Source organism: Ovis canadensis, chromosome 8 (assembly GCF_042477335.2).
Source record: "Ovis canadensis isolate MfBH-ARS-UI-01 breed Bighorn chromosome 8, ARS-UI_OviCan_v2, whole genome shotgun sequence".
NCBI classification, from domain to species: domain Eukaryota; kingdom Metazoa; phylum Chordata; class Mammalia; order Artiodactyla; family Bovidae; genus Ovis; species Ovis canadensis.
Genome location: NC_091252.1, coordinates 12,363,257 through 12,387,378, shown reverse-complemented (window position 1 = coordinate 12,387,378; position 24,122 = coordinate 12,363,257). Strand labels below are relative to the sequence as shown.

Here is a 24,122-nt window from a genome sequence, read left to right as displayed (position 1 = left end):
AAAACCGCTAGACCATTCAGGTATGACCTAAATCAAATCCCTTATGATTATACAGTGGAAGTGACAAATAGATTTAAGGGCCTAGATCTGATAGATAGAGTGCCTGATGAACTATGGAATGAGGTTCGTGACATTGTACAGGAGACAGGGATCAAGACCATCCCCATGGAAAAGAAATGCAAAAAAAATGGCTGTCTGGGGAGGCCTTACAAATAGCTGTGAAGAGAAGAGAGGCGAAAAGCAAAGGAGAAAAGGAAAGATATAGGCATCTAAATGCAGACTTCCAAAGAATAGTAAGAAGAGATAAGAAAGCCTTCTTCAGCAATCAATGCAAAGAAATAGAGGAAAACAACAGAATGGGAAAGACTAGAGATCTCTTCAAGAAAATTAGAGATACCAAGGGAACATTTCATGCAAAGATGGGCTTGATAAAGGACAGAAATGGTATGGCCCTAACAGAAGCAGAAGATATTAAGAAGAGGTGGCAAGAATACACAGAAGAACTGTACAAAAAAAGACTTCACGACCCAGATAGTCATGATGATGCGAACACTAATCTAGAACCAGACATCTTGGAATGTGAAGTCAAGTGGGCCTTAGAAAGCATCACTATGAACAAAGCCAGTGGAGGTGATGGAATTCCAATTGAGCTGTTTCTAATCCTGAAAGATGATGCTGTGAAAGTGCTGCACTCAATATGCCAGCAAATTTGGAAAACTCAGCAGTGGCCACAGGACTGGAAAAGCTCAGTTTTCATTCCAATCCCAAAGAAAGGCAATGCCAAAGAATGCTCAAACTACCACACTCACTCACATGCTAGTAAAGTAATGCTCAAAATTCTCCAAGCCAGGCTTCAGCAATACATGAACCTTGAACTCCCTGACGTTCAAGCTAGTTTTAGAAAAGGCAGAGGAACCAGAGATCAAATTGACAGCATCCGCTGGATCATGGAAAAAGCAAGAGAGTTCCAGAAAAACATCTATTTCTGTTTTATTGACTATGCCAAAGCCTTTGACTGTGTGGATCACAAGAAACTGTGGAAAATTCTGAAAGAGATGGGAATACCAGACCTCCTGACCTGCCTCTTGAGAAATCTGTATGCAGGTCAGGAAGCAACAGTTAGAACTGGACATGGAACAACAGACTGGTTCCAAATAGGAAAAGGACTACGTCAAGGCTGTATATTGTTACCCTGCTTATTTAACTTATATGCAGAGTACATCATGAGAAATTCTGGACTGGAAGAAACACAAGCTGGAATCAAGATTTCTGGGAGAAATATCAATAACCTCAGATATGCAGATGACACCACCCTTATGGCAGAAAGTGAAGAGAAGCTAAAAAGCCTCTTGATGAAAGTGAAAGAGGAGAGTGAAAAAGTTGGCTTAAAGCTCAACATTCAGAAAATGAAGATCATGGCATCCGGTCCCATCACTTCATGGGAAATAGATGGGGAAACAGTGGAAATGGTGTCAGACTTTATATTTTTGGGCTCCAAAATCACTGCAGATGGTGACTGCAGCCATGAAATTAAAAGACGCTTACTCCTTGGAAGAAAAGTTATGACCAACCTAGATAGCATATTCAAGAGCAGAGACATTACCTTGCCGACTAAGGTCCGTCTAGTCAAGGCTTTGGTTTTTCCTGTGGTCATGCATGGATGTGAGAGTTGGACTGTGAAGAAGGCTGAGTGCTGAAGAAGTGATGCGTTTGAACTGTGGTTTTGGAGAAGACTCTTGAGAGTCCCTTGGACTGCAAGGAGATCCAACTAGTCCATTCTGAAGGAGATCAACCCTGGGATTTCTTTGGAAGGAATGATGCTAAAGCTGAAACTCCAGTACTTTGGCCACCTCATGCAAAGAGCTGACTCATTGAAAAAGACTCTGATGCTGGGAGGGATTGGGGGCAGGAGGAGAAGGAGACGACAGAGGATGAGATGGCTGGATGGCATCACGGACTCGATGGACGTGAGTCTGAGTGAACTCCAGGAGATGGTGATGAACAGGGATGCCTGGCGTGCTGCGATTCATGGGGTCGCAAAGAGTTGGACACGACTGAGCGACTGAACTGAACTGAACCCATTTGTTTATTTTTGCTTTTATTTCCAGTATGCTGGGAGGTCGGTCATAGAGGATCCTGCTGTGATTTATGTCTGAGAGTGTTTTGCCTATGTTCTCCTCTACGAGTTTTATAGTTTCTGGTCTTACATTTAGATCTTTAATCCATTTTGAATTTATTTTTGTATATGGTGTTAGAAAGTGTTCTAGTTTCATTCTTTTACAAGTGGTTGACCAGTTTTCCCAGCACCACTTGTTAAAGAGAGTGTCTTTAATCCATTGTATATTCTTGCCTCCTTTGTCAAAGATAAGGTGTCCATAGGTGTGTGGATTTATCTCTGGGCTTTCTATTTTGTTCCATTGAGCTATATTTCTGTCTTTGTGCCAGTACCATACTGTCTTGATGACTGTGGCTTTGTAGTAGAGCCTGAAGTCAGGCCAGTTGATTCCTCCAGTTCCATTCTTCTTTCTCAAGATTGCTTTGGCTATTCAAGGTGTTTTGTATTTCCATACAAATTGTGAAATTATTTGTTCTAGCTCTGTGAAAAATACCGCTGGTAGCTTGATAGGGATTGCACTGAATCTGTAGATTGCTTTGGGTAGTATAGTCATTTTCACTATATTGATTCTTCCAATCCATGCCATGGTTTATTTCTCCATCTATTAGTGTCCTCTTTGATTTTTTTCACCAGTGTTTTACAGTTTTCTATATATAGGTCTTTAGTTTCTTTAGGTAGATATATTCCTAAGTATTATTCTTTTCGTTGCAATGGTGAATGGAATTGTTTCCTTAATTTCTTTTTCTACTTTCTCATTATTAGTGTATAGGAATGCAAGGGATTTCTGTGTGTTGATTTTATATCCTGCAACTTTACTATATTCATTGATTGGCTCTAGTAATTTTCTGGTGGAGTCTTTAGGGTTTTCCATGTAGAGGATCACGTCATCTGCAAACAGTGAGAGTTTTACTTCTTCTTTTCCAATTTGGATTCCTTTTATTTCTTTTTCTGCTCTGACTGCTGTGGCCAAAACTTCCAGAACTATGTTAAACAGTAGTGGTGAAAGTGGGCACCCTTGTCTTGTTCCTGACTTTAGGGGAAATGCTTTCAATTTTTCACCATTGAGGATGTTTGCTGTGGGTTTGTCATATATAGATTTTATTATGTTGAGGTATGTTCCTTCCATTCCTGCTTTTTGGAGAGTTTTTATCATAAATGGATGTTGAATTTTGTCAGAGGATTCCTCTGCATCTATTGAGATAATCATATGGCTTTTATTTTTCAATTTGTTAGTGTGGCAAATTACATTGATTGATTTGCAGATATTGAAGAATCCTTGCATCCCTGGGATAAAGCCCACTTGATCATGGTGTATGATCTTTTTAACGTGTTGTTGGATTCTGATTGCTAGAATTTTGTTAAGGATTTTTGCATCTGTGTTCATCAGTGATATGGGCCTGTAGTTTTCTTCTTTTGTGGCATCTTTGTCAGGTTTTGGTATTAGAGTGATGGTGGCCTCGTAGAATGAATTTGGAAGTTTGCCTTCCTCTGCAATTTTCTGGAAGAGTTTGAGTAGGATTGGTGTTAGCTCTTCTCAAAATTTTTGGTACAATTCAGCTGTGAAGCTGTCTGGACCTGGGCATTTGTTTGCTGAAAGATTTCTGATTACAGTTTCAATTTCCATGCTTGTGATGGGTCTGTTAAGATTTTCTATTTCTTCCTGGTTCAGTTTTGGAATATTGTACTTTTCTAAGAATTTGTCCATTTCTTCCACGTTGTCCATTTTATTGGCATATAATTGCTGATAGTAGTCTCTTATGATCCTTTGTATTTCTGTGTTGTCTGTTGTGATCTCTCCATTTTCATTTCTAATTTTATTGATTTGATTTTTCTCCCTTTGTTTCTTGATGAGTCTGGCTAATGGTTTGTCAATTTTATTTATCCTTTCAAAGAACCAGCTTTTGGCTTTGTTGATTTTTGCTATGGTCTCTTTTGTTTCTTTTGCATTTATTTCTGCCCTAATTTTTAAGATTTCTTTCCTTCTTTTATTTTCCTTGAATGTCATTAAACTCCACATTTATAATTTGTATTCAGTGAATCCCAAGGAACCTATTGTTGCTGCTTAGTTACTAAGTCATGTCTGAGTGACCCTGGACTGTAGCCTGTCAGGATCCTCCGTCCATGGGATTCTCCAGGCAAGAAGACTGGAGTGGATTGCCTTTTCCTTCTCCAGGGGATCTTCCTGACCTTTGAAAGATGTCAATCAGCTGGGGCAACCCTACTGACTGCAAGTTTCCTGGCACAGCCTGATCACAGCCTGATCCACAGAAAACAGTAGGAACCCAGTTCTCTGCAGTTCCCAATTTTTTTTTTTTTTTTTTTTTTAGTTCCCAATTTTTAAAAAAAAGATAATCAGTTCCTTCATTTTGCCTGGCAGTATTTCTAGCATCTCTTTTTCAGAGATAAGCATCTCTAAGAATAAAGTCTTTCTTTTTCTTTCTCTTCAGGAGTCCTTTTTTTCTCTTTCTGCCTTATGTTGACTAGCACTAGGACACAATGCTGTCTCTCTAGTTTGACTGTAAGTTTCTCAAGGGCAGGACTTGCATGTTCCTTAGAGTGAATACAAGATACTGAATAAATGTTTGCAAAGGGCAATATAATTCCTTCTCCCAGCTGCCTTGCCTCATGGTTTTCCATGACCATAAGCACATACATAGTCAGTTGGGGGTTTTCTGATGGACTCTCACTCCCATTTGTCTCTCCTCCTTGAGAGGAAGGCATGTGCATAGTCAGAATAGCAGGGTGCTTTGTAGGCACTTGGTAATTGACTCCTAATCCCAAAGGACTGCTCCTTCAGCAGTGTGTTCTGGGCTAGATCTTCCTCACCAAATTGACTTGCCTGGTGATTCTTCCCTTGCAGAAGCCACTGTACCCACTGAAGTTTTCAGAGGCAGAATATCTGGATGAAACAGGAGTCTCAACACTCATTGATTCACTCTGCAAGGACAAAAATGCCCTCATTTTATCAGATCACCAGATGGTCTAGGCTACTAAAACACAAGAGATGTACTCAGCCATTTTTGAACCACAAAAGAGGTAAGCACTGGTTCCCACATAGAGCATTGGTGCAAGTAGTCAGTGAGACAAGGGGACTCTATAAGCTAACAAACCAAGCATCTCCCAGAAGAGGAGGGTACCAGACAACTCTGTTCATAGGGAAATTGTGACCTGCTAAGATCTTGCTTGAGAAAAGGACCATGATCACTGAGGGTATATATACAGTTTTGCAAAACATTAATAACAAGTTTAGTATAAGGTTCAACTTTCTCTATGTCCCTTTATCTTTAGTTCTATTCTCTTCTGGGTGAAGTGAAAGTCATTCAGTCATGTCCAAGTCTTTGTGACCCTATGGACTATACAGTCCACGGAATTCTCCAGGCCAGAATACTGGAGTGGGAAACGTTTCCCTTCTCCAGGGGATCTTTGCAACCCAGGGACTGAGTCCAGGTCTCCTGAATTGCAGGCAGATTCTTTACCAGCTGAGCCACAAGGGAAGCTCAAGAATGCTGGACTGGGTAGCCTATTGCTTCTCAAGTGAATCTTCCCGACCCAGGAATTGAACTGGGGTCTCCTGCATGCAGGTGGATTCTTTACCAACTGAGCTATCAGGGAAGCCCTCTCTCCCGGGTGGAGAACCACAATATCACTCAGACCTTAGGATCCATTTCCTCACAGTTTAGTTTTTGACATCATAAAGAGGATACGGTGTGGTACCTCCTCAGACCCCCTATAAGACCCTGACCACACATTTTATATGCCAGTGGCCTCATTATTTTTCAATTATTTGTTGGTAAATTGTCTTTCTCACACAAATGTGAGTTCATTCAAAGTAGATCAAGTTAATTCAACAAGTTTATTGAGTTCCTTTTATGTCCCAGTTCCCTTGACAGATATTGGAGATATAGTAATTGACAAAAACATCTCTGACCTTGAGAAGCTTATACCTACTAGGAAAGACAGGTATAAAAAGATACTTTCTGCACTTACTATGGCAAGTGCAAGTATAGAGATATGCACATATTGCCACGTGCTCAGAGAACAGTTCTTGGTTCAGTCTGAGGGGACAAAGACTTGAACTGGCCACTGTCCTGAATCTTGACGCTTGAGTAGGAATTAGCTAGCAAGGCAGTTTCAGTGGAGGAGAGGTCTGAATTCTGGGAGCACTGGGTCCCTGAGTACTGGGTGTTGGAGATAGTGAGTGCAGCTTTTTCATCCCAGGAGATTTGGTGACAATCAAAATGATGTGATGGAACAGTGTGCCGAACCTCATTCCTTACCGTGTGCTTGTTAGGGAGAGATCCCAGGAGGGCCTGATGTCTGTTGTCCTAAATATTCAGTTCCAGTTACTAAAATGGGACTAAGCAGGCTCAGTAAAAACTGACTTTCACTTTTAAGTTCATCTTATGAAAGTCATCCTTCAAGTATATGTTAAAGTTACTTTAAAGAAATAAATGGGGCTTCCCTGGTGGCTCAGAGGTCAAGAATCCACCTGGCAATGCAGGAGTCATGGGTTCTATCCCTGAACCGGGGAGACCCCACATGCCACAGAGCAATGAAGCCCGTGCACCACAACTGTCGAGCCTGTGCTCTGGAGCCGGGGAGGTACAACTGCTGAGCCAATGGGCCACAGCTTCCGAAGCCCACTGCCCAGGAGCCCACGCTCTGCGACGAGAGAGGCCACTGCAATGAGACGCCTGCACACTGAAACTGGAGAGCAGGGGGCTGCCCACCACAACGAGACAAAAAGCCATGCAGCACAGCCACATATAAATTAATAAATAAAAAATCATTAAAAAAATGAGTGACTTAATAGCTAGTAGTGGCCCAAGTGTTTCAACAAAAAACAAACAAAAAACAAAGATGAAATGCCTGCAATACCCATTCCCTCCAAACTTCCAATAATTTAGTACTTGGAGTAATGGCACAAAGTAAGTTCAAGTCTAAAAATTGTCCAACATGTGATTTATAAGAGATTAATATTTTTAAGATTCTACTTTCCTGCATCTCTTGAATGATTCTCATGGAGCAAGTAAAGTCTCTTTCCTTCATAGCCCTTCCCCTTTGAAAAAATAATTTCACTGTTACACATATGTCAGTTGACTGTCAAACAAGAAACTGTAATGTTGCATTTGAAAGGAAGACCTTATCTATAACTAATGGCACCCATAATTGATAACTGATGGAAAAATACATACCATGGGAAGTAACTGACAAGGTTCTACACAATGGAGGGAAGATCCCCTGGTGGCTCAGATGGTAGAGACTCTGCCTTCAGTGCAGGAGACCTGGGTTCAATCTCTGCTTTGGGAGGATCCCCTGGAGAAGGGAATGGCAACCCACTCCAGCATTCTTGCTGGAAAACCCCATGAATAGAGGAGCCTGGCAGGCCATATAGTTAATGGGGTCACAAAGAGTCAGACACAACTGAGTAATTAAGCAAGCCACACAGTGGAAGTTATGGAGCCTGAGGTTCCATTAGAATTGTATTCTTTCATTTAAGGAGTGTGTAGAATTATGAGACTACACTTGATCTTAGCCAAAAGGCCGAGAAATGATGTAGAATTGAGAAATGGAACCTTATTTCCTTCCCCAAACAAAGTTCTTAGACCTCCTACCAGGAGTTCTGGTGTCATTATCTTTCCTCTAATGAGATTAACCATTAAAGTATCTTGTTTGACTTGTCTTTCTGACTACTGATTGCGGTTATTCATGGATTTGCATAATCTTTATCACAGTCAATGACCTCAGGCTAATTAGACAATCTCACTGTGAGAACAAAAGGATTTTCTTAAATGCCTAACTGAAAGTTTAGTAAATACCCTACATAAAAATCAGAAAAAGATTAACTTTAAAAATAGTTTGGATCAAGTTCTGTTGCAATAAATACAGGAAATCAGATCATATTCCTGATGAAAAATTAATCAATACAGTAAGTCCCGTACATACAAATGAGGCCCGTTTTGAGAGTGCATTCGTAAGTGCAATTTGTATCAACGTCCAAGTTAGCCTCGGTTAACTAATTAGTTAAGTAACACATGTGGCAATATAGTACTGTACCATAATAGGTTTATAATACTTTTCACAAATAATACATAAAAAACAAACACAAAAATAAAGAAAGCATTTTTAAAAATTTTTTTCCCTTTATTTTAATTTACAATACTGTATTGGTTTTGGCATACATTGACATGAATCCACCATGGGTGTACATGCGTTCCCAAACATGAACCCCCCACCCACCTCCCTCCCCATAACGTCTCTCTGGGTCATCACCGTGCACCAGCCCCAAGCATGCTGTATCCTGCGTCGGACATAGACTGGCGATTCAATTCTTACATGATAGTATACATGTTACAATGCCATTCTCCCAAATCATCCCACCCTCTCCCTCTCCCTCTGAGTCCAAAAGTCCGTTATACACAGCTGTGTCTTTTTTGCTGTCTTGCATACAGGGTCGTCATTGCCATCTTTCTAAATTCCATATATATGTGTTAGTATACTGTATTGGTGTTTTTCTTTCTGGCTTACTTCACTCTGTATAATCGGCTCCAGTTTCATCCATCTCATCAGAACTGATTCAAATGTATTCTTTTTAACAGCTGAGTAATACTCCATTGTGTATATGTACCACAGCTTTCTTATCCATTCATCTGCTGATGGACATCTAGGTTGTTTCCATGTCCTGGCTATTATAAACAGTGCTGCGATGAACATTGGGGTACATGTGTCTCTTTCAATTCTGGTTTCCTCGGTGTGTATGCCCAGCAGTGGGATTGCTGGGTCATAAGGTAGTTCTATTTGCAATAGAAAGCATTTTAAATCTTACAGTCCAGTACCTTACAAGTATAGTAGTACAGTACGACAGCTGTACACAGGGGCTGGCATCGAGTGAACAGGCAAGAAGAGTTACTGACTGGAGGAGGGAGAAGGATGGGAGATGAGAGAGCTGAAGGGTGGTCAGCAATAGGAGATGGAGGGCGAGCTGCAGTTTCACTCCCACCTGACAGTGATGGCACAGGTTCTGGTTCCTTACTGGGTTCAGCTCTGCCCATCCTTTAGAAAAAGTGATCCAGTGATGTCTGGGTAGTAGATCTTTTTTCTCAACATAGATGACGTTGGATTGCATACTGCAATCTTTGTGTACCATTCCACGTTTGGGTCCTGTGCCTCAAAAACTAACAGTGTCTCCTCTGGGACCTCCCTGGTGTCCAATGGCTGAGACTTTGCACCCGATGCAAGGGGCCCGGCTTTGGTCCCTTGTCCAAGAACTAGATCCTGCATGCTACAACTAAGATTTCACATGCTGCAACTAAAGACACACACAAAGATGGAAGATTCTGCTTGCTGCAAATAAGACCCGGCACAGCCAATAAAATATTTAAAAAATAAAATTATCAGTGCCTTCACAAATAGAGAAAATCCCCTTGCCATTTCTTGTGTTGTAAATTTCTTTAGTTACTTCTTCTTCCTCTTGTCTCCCTTTGTTCTTTCTTTGGACCTCCAATGCTATCAGGCCTTCCTTAGTAAACTCCTCGTGTCGCACAGTAAGAAGTTCAATGAAGATATACTCTTGCAAATCTAGCTTGAAATAAAGATACTGTGCTACTGTGCTCTATACAGTACTGTGCATTAAAGAACACGAAAGCACAGCTACTTGTAGAGGATGCACGCACGTGGCAGTGTACACCAGACACGTGACGTGATTGGACATGTGAAAGCATGTTTGCATATTTAAAACTTCAAAACTTGAAAGTTTGTAGGTAGGGGACTTAACTGTAGTCAATCTAAGAAAAAAAAAAATGGAAAATTTTATTTGAGCTAGCCTGAGGATTATAACCCAGCGGACAGTCTTTGAGAAAGCTCTGAGGATTGCTCTGTTAGAATGGTAAACTCCAACCCACTCCAGTAGTCTCACCTGGAAAATCCCATGGACAGAGGAGCCTGGCGGGCTCCAGTCCACAGGGTCACAAAAGAGTTGGACGGGACTTAGCGACTAAATAGCAACAGCCAACAATTGATCATACAGGTTCTTTTAAGTTGGCTATCCTGGAAATTTTTAGAAGGAATCTCAAATTAAACTTTCAAAGACATCAAGGCTGGGAAAGCATGTCAAGGGCTTGCCGTGAGATTCTGCGATAGCTATAGACTTGAATGTATTCCTCTCTTCTCAAAGTGAAAGTGAAAGTGAAGTCACCCAGTCATGTCCAACTCTTTGTGACCTCATGGACTGTAGCCTACCAGGCTCCTTAGTCCGCGGAATTTCCCAGGCAAGAGTACTGGAGTGGGTTGCCATTTCCTTCTCCAGGGGATCTTCCCAACCCAGGGATTGAACCTGAGTCTCCTGCATTGCAGGCAGACGCTTTACCATCTGAGCCACCACGGAAGCCCAAAAAGGGATGCTGTGGCTGCATGGGCCGGGAAGTCCTCAACAAATCTTGAGATTCCTGCATCTGCCAGCCTTTCTTATTCATCTGATGAGGTTGCTGGGAACCTAAGAGTTTCCAACTTCTGGAGAGAACAGGGAGAAAGGAAAGATAAATGTTATAGTTTCATTTACAAAGGTATAATTTATCAAATTGCTGTAAGCTATAATTAGCTTAGCTTCCCTTGTGGGTCAGACAGTAAAGCGTCTGCCTACAATGCGGGAGGCCTGGGTTTGATCCCTAGGTCGGGAAGATCCTCTGGAGAAGGAAATGGGAACCCACTCTAGTACTCTTCCAGCCTGGAAAATCCCATGGATGGAGGAGCCCGGTAGGGGTCCTGGGGTTGCAAAGAGTCAGACATGACTGAGTGACTTCACTTCACTTCACAATTAGCTTAAGGGGAAGGGTTTCCTTATAGCTGGTCACAATAAATACATTTGGTTCATAAGCAAAGCACAGTGATATATGTTTTTGAGACAAAGGGTTACATTTTAAATGATGCATTGACAGTTTATACAATCCATATCTGCATGTACAAAATGATTAGTGGATCATCCTGACCCTTTACAAGAATAAGAGGAAAGGTTTACTTCTGAGGAGGTATGGCTAATGCAGATTCACAATACACACTAAAGGGGAAGGAAGAGGCTCAAGTAAGCAGAGGAAAATTTTTATGTTCAGATTTTTGTCTTGTCATGAAATATGACTTTATTTCATCAATTCCCCCTCTTATATCATTAGTCCTTTAATGGAAAGCATTAGGTGAGCAAACATTTGGTCCCTCAATGCCAGGATCGTTGTTTACCTTCCAGGCAACAATCTTGCCTGGAAAATTCCACGGACTGAGGAGCCTGGTAGGCTACAGTCCATGAGGTCACAAAGTCAGACATGACTGGGTGACTTCACTTTCACTTTCACTTTGAGAAGAGAGGAATACATTCAAGTCTATAGGCTCTATCAGGCTCTATCATGTCCCTTCATGTTGCATTTTTATAGCTTGGTTCTTTCTTTCCTTTTAGGGTGTTATACTAGTGAGATGTCTGGGATGGACTAGTGGTAAATTCCAAGTTGTCCAATAGGACTTATGTCAGTGTTAACTCACATGTGCATTTTTCATGTTCATTAATTTTTTGTGAACTATGGATGTGATCAGCAGTTTCAAGCTTTTAGGTATCATTATTTTAATAGGAGTAGGTGATAAACAGTGCAAAAGGCAAGAAACTATCACTTTATAAGTCACACCAACTATAATCAAAATTGTCAATTGGAGTAACAATGTCATTAAACAAAGGTTTAAGCCAAGATCCTCGTGTGTGTATGTGTGTATGTGTGTGTGTGTGTGTGTGTGTTAGTTGCTCAGTTGTGTCCAACTCTTTGCAGCCCCATGGACTGTAGCCCAACAGGCTCCTCTGTCCATGGAATTCTCTAAGCAAAAATACTGGAGTAGGTAGCCATTCCAAACCATTTCCTCATATTTCCACTAAACTGGGAAAAGGATCATTCAGAACAGAAATTTGATTCTTCATATGTGTCATGAGTTACACCAGAAGACACAGCAAGTATAAAAATCCAACATGCATTATGCATTATATCATCAGTTCCCCCATTTTGTAAGACCATTTTTCTCATCATAAAGACTTCAGAAGTGGGCAAACTGTTGGCTTGATGACTATCATTCAAAGTGTGCTCAGTAAATGTTAAAGCCACTATGTGATTAATGATATCTTCCATTCCAAGTGAAGGAATGAATATACTGGCCAAATGAGCATACCATTGGAAAACTGACAGAAAATCAGCATGCAAATGTCAAAGGCAGATTGACAAGCACTGTTTCCAAGGCTACACATAGGGGACCTTGGCCCCAAAAGAAACCAACTCTGCATCTTCCTAACCAACCTGGGGAGAGCCAAGGCCATAAACTTGTTCCACAAATCTACTGGTCCTTTTAGGAACTACCCAATATTTAACATCCGGTGAAAAGGAATATTTATGGCCAGGTTCAAAGCAGGTTAAATTGGCCAAGTAAGAAGATCTCACTTAGTAATACTGGCAGTAATGGTAGCTTGCCTGGTACTAGAGCTTCTTTCTTCTAAGCTAAAATGTCTAATGGCCATTCAACTAGAACCTTGGAGAGGAGAAATCTACCAAGGTAACCTAGGAATACTGAATGCAGGTAATTGGCCACACGTCCACCAACTGGATTGATTTTTGCAATTTGCAAATGAGTGAGCCCAAGGAATAAATACATTTTGTTCATAAGTAAGATATGAACAATTATCAAAGTAATTAGTACATAGTCCTGGTCCAGTAACTTGGGTCAGCTCTCTAGTTCAGATGACGTCATCATTTTGTCCTGGTCTGGTAGTGTTGGTCTAAGTTGAAGTTGGGTGTCAGAAACAGGAGTTGCAATTACACAGGCTCTTTAAGTTGGCTAAGCTGGAAATTTTTATAAGGAATCTCAAAGTAAACTTTTAAGAGGCATCAAGGCTGGGAAAATCATGTCAAGGGCTTGCCATCACATTCTGCCTGCAATAGCTAGACTGTCTTCTTAAGGTCCTCAAGATATCTTGCAATTCCTGCACCTCCCAGGAAGTGGCCTTTCTTATTCACCTGATAAAGCTGCTGGGAACCTATGAGTTTTCAATTTCTGGAGAGAACAGCTAGAGAGAAAAGATAACTGTTACACTTCTATTTATAAATGCATAATTTACCAAATTGTTGTAAGTCATAAATAACTCAAGGGAATGATTAAAAATCAGTAATATTTCAGAAAAAAAACACAAAAATATTATAACCATATTCATCATTTCCCTCAGTCCTATGTGACTAATTCTTGATCTTAATATTCTGTTAACAGTTTTATGAAGCCATCAGGTTTTTCCATTAGAATTCTTTCATTTCTTACCCAGTTCAGCACTATGACCTAAAAGTTATCAGAAGCTTGTGTTTGTCATAAAGTTCTTTCTATGAATCTTCTTGAAGATCAAGTATTTGTGTTTTTTTTTTTTTGCAAAAACATCAGTAAAATAATAACTATAAATGACAAAAGACTTGGCAAGGTTAGAAAGCTGATTACAATGTAATCGACAAAGTTGGTTATTGCTGTGGCAAAAGACATATTAGGATAATAGTAGAATTATTACTGCTAACATTTTACTAGGACACAATCAACTTTTACGAATTTCACACAATCTCTAGAACATTCATATCATGATGTTTACCTAATACAGCATACGAAGGTTATTAGCACTCATTGGACAACACTTTCCATGTAATTTAACACACCAAATCAGACCAAATCTTATTGAGAAAAAAAATCTTTTGAGGTATTCCAGGGGCCCTTTAGAAAGTCACAAAGGTCTATGAAACTTCAATTAGAATCTGATCTTTGAGAAGTTTGTCAAAAATATCAAAAGATTTCAAAACACTTAGTCAATAAGATCATAGGTCATTGTGGGACAATGCTGATTTTCTTAACCAAAGTAACAATAAGTTACAAAAGTCTACAAGCAATAAATGCTGGAGAGGGTGTGGAGAAAAGGGAACCCTCTTACACTGTTGGTGGGAATGCAAACTAGTACAGGCACTATGGAAGACAGTGTGGAGATTCCTTAAAAAACTGGAAATAGGACTGCCTTATGACCCAGCAATCCCACTACTGGGCATACACACCAAGGAAACCAGAATAGAAAGATACACATGTACCCCAGTGTTCATCGCAGCACTGTTTATAATAGCCAGGACACGGAAACAACCTAGATGTCCATCAGCAGATGAATGGATAAGAAAGCTGTGGTACATATACACAATGGAGTATTACTCAGCCATTAAAAAGAATACATTTGAATCAGTTCTAATGAGGTGGATGAAACTGGAGCCTATTATACAGAGTGAAGTAAGCCAGAAAGGAAAACACCCATACAGTATACTAACGCATATATATGGAATTTAGAAAGATGGTAACGATAACCCTATATGTGAGACAGCAAAAGAGACACAGATGTATAGAACAGTCTTTGGACTCTGTGGGAGAGGGGGAGGGTGGGATGATTTGGGAGAATGGCATTGAAACATGTATAATATCATATATGAAATGAATCGACAGTCAAGGTTTGATGCATAATACAGGATGCTTGCGGCTGGTGCACTGGGATGACCCAGAGGGATGGTATGGGGAGGGAGGAGGGAAGGAGGCTCAGGATAGGGAACACGTGTACACCCGTGGCAGATTCATGTTGATGTATGGCAAAACCAATACAATATTGTAAAGTAATTAGCTTCCAATTAAAATAAATAAATTTATATTGAAAAAAATTCAAAAGCTAATATAGAAAGTTATAACACATTACTTAAAAGGTAAGTAAATGTTACAATCTGTTATCAATCTGTTATCTCATTTACATTTAATTTATTTAATACTTTCATCACATCAAGTTATTTTTCTTGCTGGAAAATTTTATAACAGGAATAATAAAATCTTATTTAACTTCTAGTAGAACTTCCAGATGTACAGGCTGGATTTAGAAAAGGCAGAGGAACCAGAGCTCAAATTGCCAATATCTGTTGGATCATAGAAAAAGCAAGAAAATTTCAGAAAAACATCTACTTCTGCTTCACTATGGTAAAGCCTTTGTGTGGATCACAACAAACTGGAAAATTCTTAAAGAGATGGGAATACCAGACCACTTTATCTGCCTCCTGAGAAATCTATAGGCAGGTCAAGAAGCAAGAGTTAGAACCTGCCATGAAATAATGGACTGGATCAAAATTGGGAAAGGAATACATAGCTGTATATTGTCACCCGGCTTATTTAATTTATATGCAGAGTAAATCATGTGAAATGCCAGGCTAGATGAATCACAAGCTAGAATCAAGATTGCTGGGGGAAATATCAACACCCTCAGATATGCAGATGGCACCAACCTAATGGTAGAAAGTGAAGAGAAACTAAAGAGCCTCTTGATGAAGGTGAAAGAAGAGAGTGGAAAAGCTGACTTAAAACTCAACATTCAAAAAACTAAGATCATGGAATCCGGTCCCATCACTTCATGGCAAATAGATGGGGAAACAGTGGAAATAGTCACAGACTATTTTCTTGGGCTCCAAAACAAAATCACTGTGGATGGTGACTGCAACCATGAAATGAAAAGAGGCTTGCTCTTTGGAGGAAAAGATATGATAAACCTCGACAGCATATTAAAAAGCAGACAGCACCTTGCTGACAAATGTCCATCTAGTCAAAGCTATGGTTTTTCCAGTAATCATGTATGGATGTGAGAGCTGGACCAGAAAGAAGGCTGAGAGCTGAAGCACCAATGCTTTCAAACTGTGGTGCTGGAGAAGACTCTTGAGTCCCTTGGACATCAAAGAGATTAAGCCAGTCAATCCTAAAGGAAATCAATCCTGAATATTCATTGCAAGGACTGATGCTGAAGCTCCAGCACTTTGGCCACCTGATGTGAAGAGCCGACTCTTTAGAAAAGACTCTGATACTGGGAAAGATTGAAGGCAGGAGGAGAAGGGGACAACAGAGAATGAGATGGTTGGATGGCATCACTGACTCAATGGACATGAGCTTGAGCAAACTCTGGGAGACAGTGAAGGACAGGGAGGTGCGGCATGCTGTGGTCCAAGGGGTCGCAAAAAATCAGACATGACTTAGTAACTGAACAACAACAGAAATAATAAAAGCATTATACTTAATGTTAATAACTCTAAAGACATGTCTATATTAATTAAGCCAACAACTTAATTTCATTCATTAACCATTAATCTTAGATCTCATGACCCTGAAGTTCATTTGGGTTAGTTTTTTAAATATTTCTGAGTATTTATGTAAGTGCTTAATTTCCTTTAAGCCAATTAAATAGAGCTCTTTTACAGATTAACATTGGCAACCTTACATATCTACAACACACTCACAGATAATGATGTTGTGCTGAATAAAAAGCTAGGTGGGTAAAGCTACTATGATGGCAGAGCATAGTAGAGGAAAAGGAACTGGAACGATATCAAGGAGTCTGGAGAAGTCATTTCAACCATTTGGACCTCATCTGAAAAGGTAAGTTTTAGATTAAAAATGTAAGAAAGCTTTCAGTTATACAAGTGTTGGCAAACCTCTCAGATTCAAGCTTGGGTGTCCAACGTGCAGCCCAAACCAAGTACTGAGACACCAGCGTGCATGGAGAAAGGTTTATTAGATTTGGCCAAAGTGAGAACAATAGAAGCAAGATTGCTTAGCTTCCCCATAACAAAGAAGCTAAGTTGGGGAATTTTACATGATTAGGAAGCAAGAGAGAGGGAGTTTTAGGGAACTGAGAGAGGAAATCTATGTTTCTTCAGTCTCAGAAAACCACTGGTACAACCAGACTTCTGGGTGCCAGCAACTGATCATATCTTATCCTTAAAGTCATCCATTTCTTCTGCAATACAAACTCATAAATTCTCCTTGTGACCCTGGTGTTATCTCCTCCTGCCTGACCAAGAAATAGCATTTCAGCAGCTAAAAGTTAAGATCGTGAAAACAAGGAGTGCTGGGCAGGGAGCAAGGAGCCAACATGTGTGAGCAAACAAAGCCTGCTGCTGCTAAGTTGCTTCAGTCGTGTCCGACTCTGTACGACTCCATACATGGCAGCCCACCAGGCTCCTCCGTCCCTGGGATTCTCCAGGCAAGAATACTGGAGTGGGTTGCCATTTCCTTCTCCAGTGCATGAAAGTGAAAAGTGAAAGTGAAGTCGCTCAGTTGTGCCCGACTCTTTGCGACCCCATGGATGGTAGTTCACCAGGCTCCTCCGTCCATGGGATTCTTCAGGCAAGAGTACTGGAGTGGGTTGCCATTGCCTTTCTGCAAACAAGGCCTAATCAGAATTTATTTTAGTCCAGTTGCTAAATGTTAGGGGGTGCTAAAATCACAAGGGGCCTGGCTAATCACAAGGGACCCAGCTAAAAACAAGGGACCCAGGCACACAGGTCTATATTTCAGTGAAAACGGACTTTTTAATTAGAAAAGAAGAAACAAGAAGTTAATCTTTTCTACAAACAAAAACTAAAAAAAAAACCCAGTATATCAGAAAAAATATATCATGATCACTCAGATCACTAGAATAACAACAGCAGCAGAAAAAAAACCCTGAAAGCAAATTACTTGACCAGTCTCAGAAAACGCTGGAATACCAACCCAGTTAAAGTAGTGGTCCCCAATCTTTTTGGCAACAGAGATGGGTTTCGTGGAAGATAATTTTTTCAGGGACAGAGCCAGAGGTAATGTGGGCAATGGGGAGTAGCAGATGAAGCTTCACTTGCCTGTCGCTCACCTCTTGCTGTGTGGCCTGGGTTCCTAATAGGCCATGGACTGGTATCAGTCTGCAGACCAGGGTTTGGGGATCTCTGACTTAAGGAACTATCACATTTTTAGTGGGTATAATGATGCAACCAGAAATGGGGAGGAAAAAAACTTGCCTTATGTTTTGTATTTTTGCATTATGTCCAACGTTGTTTATATATATTTACAAGCCAACAGACCCTGGAGAAAGAAATGGCAACCTACTCCAGGATTCTTGTCTGGAAAATCCCATGGACAGAGAAGCCTGGTGGGTTACACCCCATGGGGTCGCATACAACTGGACATGACTTAGCAACTAACACACACAAGCCAACAGAACTTAGCAAAACATTTCTCCATTAGCTTTGATAGCTGAATCTTTTCCACGTGTGCCTGAGGTTGAAAGGACATTTACATAGATCAAAACAACATATAGATCAATTTATGTCACCAGTGCTATGCTAATTATTCGAGAGATAAATGTTGCTATACGAGCAAATGAGTTATCTGCCAGATAAATATTAGATTGGATCATCCCCTGAAATTAGTAGTCATTTTTTGAAAATGCATATAATTGTGAATTATGAGGCCCAAGCAATCTTTCAGTTCCCCTTCCTTTAGTTCACCTTCCAGAAGGCCTATCTATAGACAAAGCCTTAAAGAAAGTAAAGTTTGGGGACCTTTTTTTTTTTAAAGTGATGTGACTTACTCTCTGTTCTGGATTTCAAAGATGTCAATTTAACATGGGCTATATATAATTTAAAAATTCTTTTCTACAAATAAATACTTCCTGCAGAAAATTTGGAAAATACAAGATTGCAAAGAAGTAGAGGAAAAACATTCTCCATCCAGTCAGTGGAAGTTATTACCATTTACTTTTTATACTATATAGTTATACTACTTTAGTATTACGATTAAGTCACTTTTTGTTACGTATTTCCATGGGCCATTAAATCCTTGGTAGTTCTTCAGTGTCTGCACAAAATTTCATTTTATAAATAATGCCATTCTTTGTTGAAGTTTCTTTAATTATCAAAAGTAAAATAAGAGCTATAGATTATTAGGATTGTTAAGTCTTTAATAAAAGACTTATTAAAGATGTGAAGAGATGTTTTTCCAAAGACAAACAGATGGCCAACTGGCACATGAAAAGATGTTCAACATCACAAATCATCAGAGAAATGCATATCAAAACCACAATGAGATATCACCTCAAAACCAAATGAGATATCATATCACTGTCATACCTGACAGAGTGCTTAGTCACTCAGTTGTGTCTGATTCTTTGCGACCTGATGGATTGTAGCCCGCCATGCTCCTTTGTCCATGGGGATTTTCCAGGCAAGAATACTGGAGTGGGTTTCCAAGCCCTCCTCCAGGGGACCTTCCCAACTCAGGGATCGAACCCAGGTCCCCAACATTGCAGGTGGATTCTTTACCATCTGAGCCAACAAGGAAGCCCAAGAATACTGGAATGGGTAGCCTATCCCTTCTCCAACCCAGGAATGAACTGGGGGTCTCCTGCATTACAGGTGGATTTTTTTACCAGCTGAGCTACCTGAGAAGTCACCTGTCAGAATGGTTTTCATCAATACCACAAATAATAAATGTTGGTGAGGATGTGGAGAAAAGGGAACTCTTGTGCACTCAGTAGGAATGTAAATTGGTGCATCCACTGTTGGAAAAAGTATGGACGGTTCTCAAAAAATTAAAAGTATAACTACCATATGACCCAGTAATTCCACTCCTGAGTATTTATCTTTCCCAAATGAAAACAGTAATTTGAAAAGCTATATGCACCCCAATTGCATACCAGCATTTCAGGTGGCGCTAGTGGTAAGAAGGAATCCTCTTGCCGGTGCAGCAGATGTTAAGAGATACCGGTTTGATCCCTGGGTCAGGAAGAGCCTCTGGAGAAGGGCAGGGCAATCCACTCCAGTATTCTTGCCTGGAGAATCCCATGGACAGAGGAGCCTGGTGGCTACAGTCCATAAGACTGCAAAGAACGGGACACAAGAGATTAGCATGCATGGAAGCAAACTAAATGTCCATCAACAGACAAATGGAAAAGAGTTAATTCTCACACACACACACACCACGCAACGGAATACTACACAGCTACAGAAATGAATGAAAATTTGTCATCTGCAACAACTTGGACAGACTTGGAAGTTACTACGCTAAGCTAAATAAGTCAGACTGAGAGTTTAAATACTGTATAATATCACTTGTATGATCTGAAAAAGTAAAACTAGTGAATATAACAAGAAAGGAGAGAACAAACTAGTTACCAGTGAGGAGAGGGAAAAGAGGAGGGGCGAGGAGGGGCAAGGTGGGGGCAGGGGATTAAAATGTACCAATTATTAGGTGTATTTTACAGCATTGGGAATATCGCCAATGTTTTTTAATAACTATGAATGGGGTGTAACTTTTAAAAGTTGTGATTCATATTGTACAACAACTGTATCTCATTTTTTTAAGACTTAGATCAATATGCAAAAGATAAACGTGGACATAGGATAGATGGTACAGAGTAGCCTGGAGATCATTAATGGTGGAAAAACAAGTCAGAGCAATTATAGGCATGATAACAGGGTAAACCCAGTCACATGATTTATTCCTGAGAACAAAAAGGTCACCAACCATATACATCCCACTTAATATTTATCCTCGCACTCTGAGTGGAGGTTTATTTCCTTAAGTAGACAAAGTCGTGGTTTTGTAACTCAAGCAAATACTGCCAATGCCACGAGGCTCAGGCTCTCTTTGTGTGGCCTTTCCAATGCTGCGCTCCCCTTCACAGAGGACCTCGAAATAGAGGAAACACCTAGCTGGCTTGAAGCCATCCGCCCCTCGGCTGACGGAAGCAGTGCAGGCCGGGCGGATCCGTCAACCACCTGAAACACCCGTCGCCATGATACCAAAAAGAGCGGGCAGCGGAGTGCGAACAGAAGCTTCCGTGAGCCGAGTGGAAGACGCGCTTATGGCGCAAGCGCCGAGGCCTCTTCGCCCCACCCGCCCCAGGGCCGCGCATGCGCCAACGCAGCTTCACACTCGGGATAGAAGCCCTCACTTTGTCGTCACAGGGCAGATGATCGGGGTGCGTCCGCCTTTTCCCTCCCCCTTCCATCCTCCTCCCTTTCCCCCTCCCCTTGCCCCTCAGTCTTCTCCCTCCTTTCTCTCTCCCTCCCTCTGGCGTCCCCCGCCAACTCTCGCTTCCGGTCGGCGGCTGTCTGCGGAAGGGTGTCCCGCCCCTTCCGCCTCTACAGCGGCGGCGGCGGCGGCGCCTGCGCGTCTTCTGTCAGGGTCAGCGGGCGGGTGCCCTGGGCCGTCCACCTGCGCGTTGCGGAGCCGCGCCCGGGGGGTCGATGGCGATGAACTATAACGCGAAGGATGAAGTGGACGGCGGGCCCCCGTGTCCTCCCGGGGGCACCGCTAAGACCCGGAGGCCAGATAACACGGCCTTCAAACAGCAACGGCTGCCGGCTTGGCAGCCCATCCTGACGGCTGGCACGGTGCTGCCCACCTTCTTCATCATCGGCCTCATCTTCATCCCCATTGGCATCGGCATCTTCGTCACCTCCAACAACATCCGCGAGATCGAGGTGAGCGGCGGGGAGGCGGCGGCCGTGCGCGTTGGCGCCGCCGGGGAGCGGTGTCCCTCCTTCCTGGGGTCCAGGGGGTCGGGCGGGCCCTGCCCTTCCCCACCTTCTGTCTTCCTCAGTTTCCTCTTTCTTTTCCTACGGGTTTTCCCGAATTTGCAGTTTTGCCGGCGCTTTCTCTCGCTGTTTATCCAGTCGGGGAATGACTCTTTGTAATGCAGAGTGTGGGTCAGGGGAAGAACGCCCCTTTGATGGGCGGTTTGTGTGGTTTTGAACCTCTAAAGGAGGTTAAAAAAGGAAAAAAAAAAAGAAAAGGAGAAGTGGAAAGAAGTTACATGGACATCAAACTCCAGGAGAGTTGACACGGTCAGAGTGTCACTTATCTGTGTGGGGATTATCCCGAGTCACGGAGATCAACACCTTGGCCGTTGTTGGGGAAAGGACCCAGTGTCTTAGAGGCAATGATGGTTTTTATGTAAAGAAGTTGCCATGTGGCACATCACGTATTAGGACCTGTGACCGAAGTGTGTACAGTACTTTTCACGTTGAGCTCACAGATGCTTTTACTTACAGGGGCGTGTTACCGGTAAAAGGTAACTTGACGCTTCAATTCCGGTTTTACTTTTAGGTTACATTGATTAATAATCATGCCCTACATTCGCCCTCGTCCTCCCTCAACCCTCCCCACCCCGCCAGATTTTAAACTGAAAAAAAAAAAAAAAAAGTCTGTGACCTCACAGGGAGAGTAATTTGTGAATTATTTCCTGAACGTGTTACTGTTATAAGACATGATAGAGAAACTTGGGGAAACATCTTGACTTCCGTCAGAGAAACCATCATCGTAATATAGTATCTTCATACATCTGCAGTGGTGAAGATAGGTTGGTACAGAATGTAAATACTTTGTGTACATATCCAGTATTAAACATCTGCTCATCCTCTTTTCTTGACTATCTGAGGGTATTTTTTATCTGTTTGAAAGGGGAGGAACGGGCACAAAATTCTCTTGATTTTTTTTTTGTTCTATCAGTTATGTCATTTTTTTCCCTTTTTAATTATACTAAATACTGTAAAATGTATGCATGCAATTTAATAGGGCTTTCAAAACAACTTTATTTCAACGGCAGGGATAGGCATACTTTCCAATTTAATTAACAGTGTTACCTGTAAAAGCAGAATCATTATATTTTTAATTGTACAACGTGTACATTTCTGTGTTAGTAATACAAGTGTATAGCACAGTTTAAAAATCTTTTACTGAAAGTTCATTTTCAGTTAATAATGAAGTATCACAGTAAATTTTTTCAGTCTAATGTTCTCTTTTATCATTTTTATCTCCTAGTAGTCCTTCAAATGTAGTCCTTAGTGTTCTCCCAACTGTATTGTGCTGTGCTGTGCTGTGCTTAGTTGCTCAGTCATGTCTGACTCTTTGAGACCCCCATGGACTGTAGCCCGCCAGACTCCTCTGTTTCTGGAGATTCTCCAAGGCAAGACCACTGGAGTGGGTTGCCATGCCCTCCTCCTGGGGATCTTCCCAACCCAGGGATTGAACCCAGGTGTCCCTCATCGCAGGCGGATTCTTTTACTGTCTGAGTCACCAGGGACCCCCCCAAACCTTTTTAGGACCACACATACCAGGATGTGAGCGTAGTGGTATAATACAAGGACTGTGGGCTCTAAGCAGGAGTCAGGCAGAGCTGGGTTTAAATTCCAGCTCAGCTATTAACTGGCTCAGTTTGTTGCAAAACATAATCGCCCTAAATTTCTTCACTTGTAAAATAGGTAAATAATTCCTATTTTTTGTGAACTGTGAGATTTAGAAACAAGATAGATAATATTCCTGGCACTACATTTATACACTAGTTACTGTATTGTGATGTCCGCTAGTCAGGAGATGAAAAGTGGAGTCAGAGGGGTTGGTATTTGCTAGTAAGCTAGAAAAGCATTGTAAAATTGAGACAGAAACCAAACCTGGATGTCTTGATTTTCAGTCTTAAGCTTTTACACTATACTGGGATCCTTATGTCTATGTTTTTAGTGGATATTAAGATGAAAGCAGCAGTAGTTTGGAATTTATATGATGAGTCTTTACTAAATTATCAGAACTCAATTTCTGTCAATATTTACTATACTATGAAGGTAAATGTTAACTTTCTTTAAAACTTTCGGATTCTGAAATAAAGTTCTTCACGCTAGTTGATGAAATGGAAAGTTCTTAAATAATTTTCATGTATGTAATTCTGATTTCAAACTGTCTGAAGAGTCTACTGTAGCTGGATCTCGTTAGAAGGACACTGAAGTTGAGTCAAGGCATTAGAGTCCAGCTTTTACTCCCTAGTTTGTGATCTTAGGCATGTTTTTGAGTCTCAGTTTTCATTTCGCTTGAAGAGCTGAACGATTCAGACTAGATGATCCCTTAGAGGCCTTGTTCCACTTTAATATTCCGTGACTTCCAACTTTAATGTGATTTTAAGAAAAACGCTGCATATTCAAATTGTATCGCCTTTGGAACTAGAGGAGATGAGAATTGAGAATGATGAGGAATTTTGTACCAATGCTCAGATACAGTTGTGCAAATAAATTTTTTAAAAATTTGATGATTGTGTAGAGAACTGGTTCTGAATTGAGCCTGGAGTTACTAGAAGAACCTAGGGAACTTC

The 24,122-nt window shown here is 41.1% G+C and overlaps 1 protein-coding gene and 1 long non-coding RNA gene across 2 annotated transcripts in view; one reads left to right on the top strand and one right to left on the bottom strand.

The window, feature by feature from the left end:
• Nucleotides 1-8,239: 8,239 nt before the first annotated feature.
• Nucleotides 8,240-20,821, bottom strand: LOC138444706 (uncharacterized). The gene is made up of 4 exons (XR_011258549.1): nt 20,504-20,821; nt 19,674-19,856; nt 10,482-10,624; nt 8,240-9,900 (listed from the first exon to the last, which is right to left on the bottom strand). It is a non-coding gene; the product is annotated as an uncharacterized lncRNA (long non-coding RNA).
• Nucleotides 20,822-20,882: 61 nt separating this feature from the next.
• The window catches only part of TMEM30A (transmembrane protein 30A), a 39,949-nt gene continuing 36,709 nt past the window's right edge, over nt 20,883-24,122 (top strand). The window contains exon 1 of the mRNA XM_069598019.1: nt 20,883-21,465. Coding sequence (XP_069454120.1) covers nt 21,229-21,465 — 237 coding nt within the window. The 5' untranslated portion in view covers nt 20,883-21,228. The remainder of the gene's footprint in view (nt 21,466-24,122) is intronic.